At 27.1% G+C, this 12066-nt stretch overlaps 1 protein-coding gene across 1 annotated transcript; it reads left to right on the top strand.

The window, feature by feature from the left end:
- The first annotated feature begins 2135 nt into the window (after positions 1 to 2135).
- LOC119675618 lies at positions 2136 to 12024 on the top strand. The gene is made up of 3 exons (XM_038086823.1): positions 2136 to 2238; positions 11326 to 11795; positions 11935 to 12024. The coding sequence occupies exons 1-3, from the start codon at positions 2136 to 2138 to the stop codon at positions 12022 to 12024; spliced, it is 663 nt and encodes a 220-aa protein (XP_037942751.1).
- Positions 12025 to 12066: the final 42 nt, after the last annotated feature.

The raw sequence follows: 12066 nt of genomic DNA, 5'->3' as shown, positions 1-12066 counted from the left end.
GAGTAAGTCTCTAAGCCCTATTGCGTCAATAAAAAGTAGTATAGAACCTACTTTACAAAGTTTTATTGCCTCTTCCGTAAGAATATACATTCCCAGTAGCCTATACAGTAGCCTATATGTGCATTAGCGCAGGGCATTCTAATACAGTTTGTAAAAAATCTGTTATCTACAGTTAACGAATCTTCAGTATAGTAAAAACAAGAACTTTAAATTAATAGTTTATTTAAAAGCTTTAAAAAACAAGGTAAGAATAAGAATATTTAATATATTTAAGTCAATAAATTTATTTAAAAGTATTTTAAAACAACGTAAGAATAAAAAAAATGGAACTATACATAACCGAAAAACAAATTTTGGATTAGGCAGAAATAGTTATATAGGCCGTGTGCGAGTTCGAGTAAATTGAGGTAAAGTAAATTAAAATTTCCCAGGGATTTTTTGCACTGCACTTATATAAGATTTTATTTATTTATTTATTGCTCTTATTTATTATTTTTGGTTAAAGTTTTTTAAATTTATTTATTCATTTATTAAATATCTTATAAAATTTTTACAATGGTAACACCTAATTTATCTAATTTACCCTATTCTAAATTCTGTTAAATATCAACATTCGCTGCCACACCGACATAATTTACTTTTTCCCTCAATTTAACATCAATTTATTCGAACTCGAACACGGTCGTCATACATATCAAGTGAATGTTATAATTGTTGACACCTAATGTCCTCTTCAACATTTTCCTTGATCTCAAATCTCTTAGTACTTTAAAGTGTTAGACGTTAGAGGCTTAATTAATTTCCAGTTGAAAGAATAAAGCTTCCAGTATTTTTTATATAAAATGATTTACTATATCTCTTACGGCGTACGCAATAAAGCTATTCAGTTCCAATCGCTAATCAAAAAGTTATTCGTGTTTCATTTTTTGAATAATTCTTGAATATGTTCTGAAGTTATCTGGTTTTACTAATTTTCTTTTAATTCCTAATGTTCTACAATCAATGAAGATAAGTTCTGAAATTGTTATTAAATTTATTTTTAAATTAATTCTTATTTCGACATTCAACAAAAAGTTATTTTCTTAACTTCTACAATATCTTCTTATGAATGACTTACAACAACAGGAAAAAAAACTAAACTCAATTTAAAATATTTAATAAAACTCTATGTAGGTGTAATTTAATTATATTAAAAAGTAGCTCTTCCATGTCGCTGACTTTGCTTCGATTGACATGAGTTTATATTAAACTCAGTTTATCTATTCATGCACGTTCATTTAATGTGTCTTGCATTCGTCTTGACTTGCTTGAATGTATTTTTACAAGAAACGAATGAATTCCCTTTAGAGGAGGCTACAGAAGCTATAAAATGGCTCATCTTCATCAGAGCAGAAGTCAACATACCTGCTTTCATAATTTAAAGTAATAAAAAGTACGTTCACTTTCATGCAATACGTATATCTCCATGTGTCGCAAAACGTAGGTGATATTAGTGTCTTCCCATAGTTCTGTATACTCGTATGAGTACTTGAGGACAAATTGAAATTTATGAACATTTTGAACCAGCACGTGAATGCGTACAACATCAAATTTGTAAAGAAAATAGAAAATGTGAAAGAAAATGAAACTTAATATACGAATTCATTTTAAAAGTTTTATATTAAATTCCACAACTCTCAAATTGAATTAAAACACTGAATTCGTATCTTTCATGAACATATAATTAAATAGAAACACAATTCAATAAAGTAATGTAGTTTAGTGATTAAAAAATAGAGTTTACGATATGTTTTTAAATAAAAAAATATTTAATCCTGCGAAGCATGTGTTATCCCTTAAATTTTTATAAGTAAATTCTTATTTAACTTACTTCAGATATCAAGTATTGTTTGCTTTATAAATTGAATAAACCGCAAATCACTCTTGAAAAAATAAATTACAAAAGTATAAAGAATTGTTAGGGTGTGTACCAAAAAAAAAAAAGAGAAAAAAATACTTCAAATAAAATAATAAATTCATATATTCCATTAATTTCAATTTATTCAGAATTTATTTCTATTTCACATTTTTTTCATATCCTTTTAATATACGTATTTACTTTTTATACATTTTTTATTACAAGCAAATTACACAAAATGGTACCCTTTGAGTGCTTGCATCCACTAAGGCGACAGACACAGGCGAACGAAGTCCTTAAAAAAACGCCAAGTAGCTTGAGATTTGAATTGGCTGTTGGCAGTAAAACTTGGTTAACGTTTCGCACATTTTCTACTTTTTAGCCTTCTACGAAGACTCACTGCTCACAATGCAGTTGAATGTTTGTAATTAAATGTGTACACAATCAGCATACAAATTCCTATTCACCAGACTGCAATGAAATTTTGCCAATTGAAAATAGTAGAAATCATTTCATGTAAGTTTGTTGTATGAAGTGATTATATGCAAATCAACTAGGAAGAAAATTGCTTCTTAACTTGACTAAATGAAGTCCTTAGTTGTAAAAAGGAAGGAACTTATTGCCATTTGCGTTGAATAATAAGTAAAATTGAAGTGAAAGTTGGTTAGATTATATTGAACTAAAATAAACTAAACTCAAAAAAAAAAATAGTATTAATTTAATTAAAATTATAATTAGTGTGAATTATTAATTAATTCAAAATGGTATTAATTAATTTGTGTTGAATAATATGTTAAATTGAAGCAAAAGTTGGTTACATTATATTGAACTACAATATATTAGATTCAAAACAAAAAAAAATGGTGTTAATTTAATTAATACCAATTATCAATTTAAATTATGAATTAATTCAAAATGGTATTAAGTAATTTGTGTTGAATAATACGTTAAATTGAAGTAAAAGTTGATTAGATTATATTGAACTACAATATATCAAATTCAAAACAAAAAAAAAAAATGGTATTAATTTAATTAAAACCATAATTAATTTAAATTATTAATTAATTCAAAATGGTATTAATTAATTTGTGTTGAATAATAAGTTGAATTAAAGTAAAAGTTGGTTAGATTATATTGAACTACAATATATTAGATTCAAAACAAAAAAAAATGGTATTAATTTAATTAATACCAATTATCAATTTAAATTATTAATTAATTAATGGTATTAATTAATTTGTGTTGAATAATACGTTAAATTGAAGTAAAAGTTGGTTACATTATATTGAACTACAATATATTAGATTCAAAACCAAAAGAAATGGTATTAATTTAATTAAAACCATAATTAATTTAAATTATTAATTAATTCAAAATGGTATTAATTAATTTGTGTTGAATAATACGTTAAATTGAAGTAAAAGTTGATTTAATTATATTGAACTACAATATATTAGATTCAAAAGCAAAAAAAAATGGTATTAATTTAATTAAAACCAAAATTAATTTAAATTATTAATTAATACAAAATGGTATTAATTAATTTGTGTTAAATAATACGTTAAATTGAAGTAAAAGTTGATTTAGATTATATTGAACTACAATATCTTAGATTCAAAACCAAAGAAGAAAATGTATAAATTTAATTAATACCATATTTAATTTAAATTATTAATTAATACAAAATAGTTTATTTGTTTTATATTAATGAAGTAAAAGTTGGTTAGATTATATTGAACTACAGTATATTAGATTAAAATCATAAAAAATTGTATTAATTTACACTGCTGTTTAAATATTTTCTTTTCTTTCATACTCTAATAAATCACTCAGGGCGTATGAGTGACGTTTTTCATTAAAACGAATGTATAGATTAATTATACGAGATCTCATTTTGCAAGCATAAGCATATAAAATTATATATTTAATGGGTACTGTATATATAATAAAGTATATGTAGCTATTTGTTTTTATAATTAATTTAAAAATATAACTTTCTAATATACGGGGGGATTAATAAAAGCTGGTTTAGTTGGCTACAAAAAGCATAACAAAAATAAATTTAATTTCATAACTTGAATCTTTATCATTTCTATTCGTTCAATATTCTATTAGTTACTATATGTGTCTAAGTTCACTTCACTAAGCAGTTTTCAAAATCGTATTTTTCTAAGTGTGCCACTTTTAGTTTAACTGCACTAATTACGCGGGACAAGTAAGCTCTCTCTACTGATTTTGTATTGATGTAAGGCTAATTTAAGGGTACTTAGTTCAAATCTGCAACCCGTTTCTCTCCTAAAGATATATTATGCTGATAATTACGGGTTAAAGTTGGAAAATTGTGTTTTAAAAGGTTAAACAAGAATTTTTATTTTAAAAGACAAAAATCACATGTCTTCGGTAAACTCTATTAATAAATTCATAAATATTTTTGTCTCAGAAGTGCTGCTTCAGATTCCACCAGAATTTTACTGATTCCAATTTGACTACTTGTTGCGAAACTTCAAACAAAATATCGAGTTCTTTAGCAAATATAAACGAACTTTTGCTATTCTCTTCGGATACAATATGTGTAGTTATTTGTTTTATTTAAAATGAATTAAAAAACATTGCAAATTGTAAATATAAAACATTTCTATCAAATATTTTCATACATTGATAACAAGACGACACTAATAACATAAGTTCTTCGTAGTCCCATAACTGCTATATTAGTACAATTTTATTTTTTTCATATTATTTCAAGTAACATTAAAATTTAAAGATAGAATAATCTTGCATTTATCTAGTAAAAAAATTAAAAACATGCGAAATACATATATTCTATCTTTACAAGTTCTATTATGTAAATTATATTAAAAAAAAGTGGCAATAAAATTTCGGTACGTCGTCAGAAAAGGTTATACAATGCATTTACTTCAATATCAGGACTTGATTTGCTAGTATCGCACATCAAAATACCGAACCCTAATAAGCCAGATAAAGTGGCCTACTGCATATAAAAGACTTAGTAGTTTCCACACTTAGGCAAACCATAAGTAAGCATTTAGTTTTAGGACAATACACAATGGCACATAGTTTTTATATATTTTTTTTATATAAATAAAATATTCAAAACATTTCATGCATTAAAGCAAGTACGTGAGTTTATATAAAAACATGCGGTCTTCTTGTGGGTTATCGGTGAAAGCTTGTATCTCATATAAAATACAAAAACTTAAAAGATTTTTGCGGATTTTCACACAAAGGATTTTCATAAGTAATTCAACCAAAACATCATTCGTACATTTTGAAAAACACATATCCTGTGACCACTAAACTTACACTCAAAGTTGGCATATTTTACATTTTTAAGAAACATAGCCACAAAATGGCTATAAAATGCTTTTCAGTATTTTCATCAAATATTCAGTAATTTAGTCACTTTTGGTTGTATTCAGTAACCAACTATGTGTGTACCAAAGCAAGAGACGAGGACATAAAATTCGTTGCAGAATTAAATGAAACTATCGAAGAAATACAAAAGTCATAAAATAGAGTATGAAATAGAGAAATAATATTGTATAAAAAAATATCACATGATATGATTTCTTTAATGGTCCTAATATGATCAAAGCACAAATCCAAACATCTTACAGCTGTATTCCATATTTTTTATAATATCAAAGAAGATTCTTGAATTTTTGGGTGCGTTAGATTACGAGAAGTTCTTGTTAATCGCTTTATGAAAACTTAAAATTCACAAAACGAAATGAAGCAGTAGCACTAAATAGTGGAGAACTTACTCTGTTGAAACTCATTTCTTTTGAGGTAATACTCATGACATGTAGAGAAATTATTGTATAACTTACGAACTTAACAAAACTTCATAAAGAAGTTTTTCAAACAGTAGTGAACTACAACAACAAAAATTTTATTTTTTATATTATTTTAATTAATCGAGTATTGCCAAATACCCATCATCAGTGGTCTTGGATATAATTCTTGTTTGTAATTATTAGTAAATAATCTTTTTATTTTTTGGAGGCAGCAAGTACCAGGAATCGAACTCGTGCCCTGCCAAATTCGAAGCTCAGAGTCAGCGCGCCTTAACTAACTGGCCCAAAATCATAATTGACTTTTATGTTTGCACATTTTTCTGGAATTTTGTTAATTTACTGTGAAAGTATTACTAACAAATTCATTTGCTGTGTTTATATTAGAAAGAAATCATAAACCAGTTGTAGAAGAATTGAATAAATGAATTATATTTTTAATCGTATTTGTAGAGGCATTGTTTATTGTATGATTTATATATTCTTTCTTATATATAGAATCTATTCACAATTTCTTTAAATAATTTTTTGATATAATATATTTTAATACTGTTACATGCTTTTTAGTATATATATGTACATATGTAACGGTATCTATTAAAACTTAAACAAGGTGCAAACTATGTGCTGTACATCATTTATATTTATGAAAGTGATTTTAGTTATATTTTTTTATTAATTTCACATTCAATATTTTACAGATTTATTTAAAATTCATCCATTTCCACAAAGAAAACAATTTAAATATTTATGTAAATATTTTATTTTCATAAAACAGATTTTACTTAATAATTTGTGGTTTAAATTTCAATAATAAACCTAAATTGCTTTCGGATATTATTTTAATAAACTTAAAAACTTATAAATACATAAATTATTTACTGATTGCCTTAAAAACAAAAACATAAACAAATCAATTTGCATAAATTTTGAAATTTTTCATTTATGGAATGTATATTAAATAAATTCATATTGCATATGCACATGACGTCATCTTTTTTGATGCACTCAAATTATAGCTGCAATTCTTCAAATTACCAGTTTTACTAAGCCTCATCAATATGCAAAATGTTTCATTATTTTCAGCAATATTGTCGGCTTATCGTTATACAATCGCAATTATTTATGCGATGTTTAGCAGTCTTTTGGCACATTAGCAATTCACATTCAATACAAATTCTAATCGTATAATATCCTGCATAAAATTTTGCACGAACTGTTGTATTTTTAATTATGCGGATTATTTAGGACTACAAATACAACAACACAATTTCAGTGGAATTGCAATTTTAATGGGGAAACTTAAGCTTATTTCATTCGATAAAGTGATTGCACAATAGCAATGAATTCCATAATTTAGTGGTCCTTCTACAAAATGCAAATGGTAATTCAAATAACAATGATATTCGAAAGAGAAAATTACCCCAGATCCAAACCACAGATATTGATTCAATTAAAATCTGAAAAAAAGGAGTATGAGTGTTTTAGTGAATAATAAAATATTTAGTATCAGCTTTAACCTTCACACAATTTTTTAATTATTATATTCAGATTAATTGAGTCAGTGCACTTGAGTACTTTTATTCTCTATTAACTGCAAGGTTTCAGGTTTCTTCATAACCCCTCTCCACACCTTGACGGGATTATTGTATATCACTTCATTAGACTATAGAATAACTGACCTCAGTTCTGCCTACCTCCCCGAGGAGAAGATTCGAGAGAGCGGTGTTGGTAAGCCTATCAGTTTTCGTAAATAATTTCATGGCTTTATACTTTATATATTTTTTGATCAAACCAATCTTGAGGTCCCTGAGGATGTCATTCGTCCTAATAAACCATGGCACCTTGAAAAGCCTTCTCAGAGCCTGGCTTTGTGCAATTTTCAGCTAGCGAATAAAAATGTTTGAGACCTTGCTGAACGCTACACACCCATATCGAAGTGAGGGTCAACCAGAAGACTACGCATCATTTGAATATTTATGATAAGGTGACTGAGTCTGTAACAGATATCAACATTTTATATTTACACATAATTATACTGTTAAGTACTACAAAATTAATCAGTTTAGGAGTACTTTTCTGCTTATTTATATACAGATTTATATGTGTTTCCCAAAGTTTTTATTTGCGAATAAGATTTTCATAAAATTATTATTTCAATTATGTATAGACATTGCCATTTGATGTCAATCAGAATCTTTTGAATGTCTTCTATGTAGAGTCTTACAGTATTGTGTACATTGGAGAGGATTTTTGACTAACTTTTGTAGACTTGTCGACTTATAGCTGATAATAGCAATATTATTACTATATTATTATTAACGGCTATAATTTGATGGTTATTCTTCTTGAAAGTGTAGTGAGTGAGAAATGTTCTTAATAAAGTGTCCAGATTTATAAATGCGTCCAAAAGTAATGATATTCCACAGCAAAATTCATTGTCTATCCTGGGTAAACTCGGAAGCGCTCTTTTTCTTCTTCCTTCTGGTGCGTATTGAAATATTTCTTTTGTTAAGTTGTCTATTCTTTGAATATGTCCAACCCATTGTAATTGCTTTAGTTTTACTGTCTTGCTTATTGCTGGTTCACCTAGCACTTTTTGACATTCATCATTAAATCTTAACCGATAGATGCCATCTTCTTCTCTAATTGGATCAAGTATGCGATGTATAATCTTGCGTTCGAATATTTCTAGCTTATTTTTATCAGATTAATGTTGTAATTACTCTATTTTAAATTATTGATTAAAGGTTTTGAGTTTCTTTCAATCATAACAATTGAAATGTTATTTTGAAATTCTAAGTTCTTGAACATTAAAATTAAACAAAAAAGAGAAAAAAATTAATGAAATGTGTTTGTTACTTCAAATAGAATATCTGACATAATTACTTGGTTTATTTATTCATTTCGATTTTCATTAACTTTCATGAAAATCATCATATACTTGTATACTTGTGTACAAATATAATAAAATCGAGTATATAAGGAAATATAGAAAATCCATTTCTTTCCTAATGTCAAAGTAAGTTTTCATTTAATCTCCTCTTAGTTCACATGTCATCAACAATTTTCGTTTACATTTTGTTTCAGTGAACTTGACTTGTGTTAGGATTCACTTAATCAACCATAAATAATTTCATTAAAGACTTCTATTTAAAGGAAACGCTTTATATATGTATCTCAAGGTAATTTCATGCTATTAATTAATGCGATACAATGTGACAAATAATAAGAAAAGTTTTGCGATATGTTTGGAAACAAAAAAGACCTTGTCCGAAACAATTAGTGGAGCAAACGTAAGAGATTCACATATCAATGAATCAATTTTATTTACAAATTCAGAGAGATGTATATAAATGTTGGGTTTATTTATATTAATATGTTCAATAAATAATTATTTACAAATCACATAAATAGGCATAATTATTGCTAATTATTGGTGTCAGATTTTTAACAAAAGAAGTTTGAAATATAATATTATAATAAAATATTACGAGATTATATATTACGGTATTATTCGAGATTATCTATATGGGAATATTGTAATAAATGCTCAAACAATTCACAGGCACAACTGTGACCTTAAATCAGTCATTGAATAATCACTAAGCTTATGAGGAATACACAAATTAGTCCGTGAGATAGGTGGAACTCTGCAGAAACGCCCAGCTATCAAAGAGTAAAAGTGTCCAGATCCACTAATTCGGAAAAAGCTCAACATTACATATTACGAAATTATCTATATTGCATACGAAATATATAAATAAATTTATTAGAAGTTGATTTCGCTTTTTGATCTCTATTAATTTGTTGAGGCTAGTTGAGTCAGTGCACTTGAGCACTTTTACTCTCTATTAACTGCGAGGTTTCTTCATAACCACTCTTTACGCCTTGACTGGATTACTGTTCATCACTTCAGCAGACTAAGCAATAATTGACCTCAGTTCTACATACCTCCCTGAGGAGCCTGTAACTATTCTGAGACTCGATAACACGGTGTTGGTAAACCTGTCAGTTTTCGTAAATAATTTCAGGGCTCTATTCTTTATGTATTTTTTGATCGGATCAATCTTGAGGATGTCATTCGTCCTAATGTACCATGGTACCTTGAAAAGTGTTCTAAGAGCCTGGCTTTGTGCAATTTCTAGCTGGCGAATAGTAGTGTTTGAGGCTTTGTTGAACATTACACATTCATATAGAAGTGACGGTCGTATTATTTGGTTATATATCAACTTCCTGTGCTTAGCATTGAGATTTTCATTTTTGTATAGCGATTGGAAGTGATAAAGAATTTTGACACAGCTAATTCTTTTCAGTTGAACATGTTTAAGCCATGTGAATCGTTATTCCACCGTGATACCTAGATATTTAAGGCTATTCTTCCAGTTTGTTACAATATCTCCCACTCTCACTCTCGATCTTCAAATTTAGTTTGAAGAAAATGTTCTTTTATAATAAATATTTTGTATTAAAAGAAAGAAATTTCTTAAACTATGTTTTACTATTTTAATTTTATTTTCATAAGTATAGTTAAAAAATGAAAAAAAAATTCGTGATAACATTAGTACAAATAAAATTTATGTAATATAAAATTGTAGAAATAAAATATCTCAAAATTGCGATATTTTCCATTAGTTTCTATGAAGAACAGAAACGTAAGACGACGAATTCCATTAAGAATACATAGCCCTTGAAATTCAGTTTTGCTATTTTTCCTTCCGCATTTATTTATTATTACTTTTCTAACAAATATACAATAATTTTCTTTCCTTGAGTCTTGACGTACAATAATAAATTTATATAAAGCAGTATTTCCGTTTTCTTGAAACTGGAATCCTTTTCCACCTTAAACAATTTTCCGCAGAATTTTGTATGCTCCCAAGGCGGTTTAAGTCAATGAATAACATTTTCAGTATTTTTGAGTGAAGTTCTGTAAAGACAAATTCAATATAGAATAAAGAAATGTACGGACAATTTTTATATATTTTCTTAAAATATAACCATAATATATAATATATCTTTTACGTAAAATATTAAAAATTATTATTAAATAAATAGCTAACTAAATTTTATATGTTGTTTTAAATGTCATATGCATTTTATCTCATTCATTTATTATGCACTGTATCAACAGTTCATTATTCTAGTGATATTTATTAACATTTTTAGTAACTCAAATATATACATATATAACTAGTATGTTATTAAAATTTATTTGCAATTTTTTTAAGGATAACAAGTAACTTATTTAAGCATACGCTCTATCCTGTGAACAAAGATTATAACGAATTTTTACTTATATATATTCCATTAGTCTGAAAAAAAATATATATTTATCATTTTTTCGATAATAATTTTAAAAAGTTTTTATACTTTTTCAAAGAAATACAAATATTATTCTTCAGTTCATATAACCAGCAAGGCACAAAAGTTCAATGTTTCCTTTCAACCAAAAAAATATTATAAAAATCCATCGCATTTTATGGCAAAAAATTGAAAATAATTTATATTACTCTGGCAACGAAGCAATTTTATAATAAATTCTTTTTCTGCACGCTATACACAATACTATCTTTATGGCACATTAATATCCTTTCCATTTTACAATTACAGATAAATATGTGAAACGGCCACCACGCAAGGCATATGGTCGACTCAGCGCCGATTCGGATGACGGCTCATCAATGAAACATAAAATCGATGATCCCTTTGACGATCTTGATAATTTTGAAATGATTGCACCGGTCAGTGGAGGGAACAATACAAATGGCAATGACGCACTGCGAACATCAATGGTCAATGGCTGCACACATGCCGTCAATGACGGTGGTATATGCAATGTGGGCAATTGTGCTGGAGTTGGGAATAATTCTGTATGTCATGCACCCGATTGCCAAGGAAACTTTGTGAATAATGACTTTTGTAGCCTGAACATGGAAGGTTTGTGTAGTGGCAGCAATGCGAATGGTTTGGTAAAGTCAAATTCATCATCATTAAGAACAAAAGAAGTCAATGAGAATACCATAAACCGAATACAGGCTATGGCAATGTCGGATGATGATGATTATGGTATGTATTATCAAGTAATTGTGAAAAACTAAAATGAGTTAAAAGAACATATTTTTAAAATATTAACATAAAAAAATATATTAATGAGAGAATTAAATGTAGAATATTAAGAATATATACGAGGATTATTAATTTCATTAACCAATATTTAAGGAGCATGGAATGCAGGAAAATATTTATGATAGTATTAAAAACTACTTGGCTATTGATGCCGCTACTTTGGGTATTGTGAAACGATTTTAAGATATATTTGATCTATTAGTTCGTATATAATTATTGTAATGT

The sequence above is a fragment of the Teleopsis dalmanni genome, chromosome 2 (assembly GCF_002237135.1).
Source record: "Teleopsis dalmanni isolate 2A chromosome 2, ASM223713v2, whole genome shotgun sequence".
Taxonomy (NCBI): domain Eukaryota; kingdom Metazoa; phylum Arthropoda; class Insecta; order Diptera; family Diopsidae; genus Teleopsis; species Teleopsis dalmanni.
This window is presented reverse-complemented; position numbering and strand designations above follow the sequence as displayed.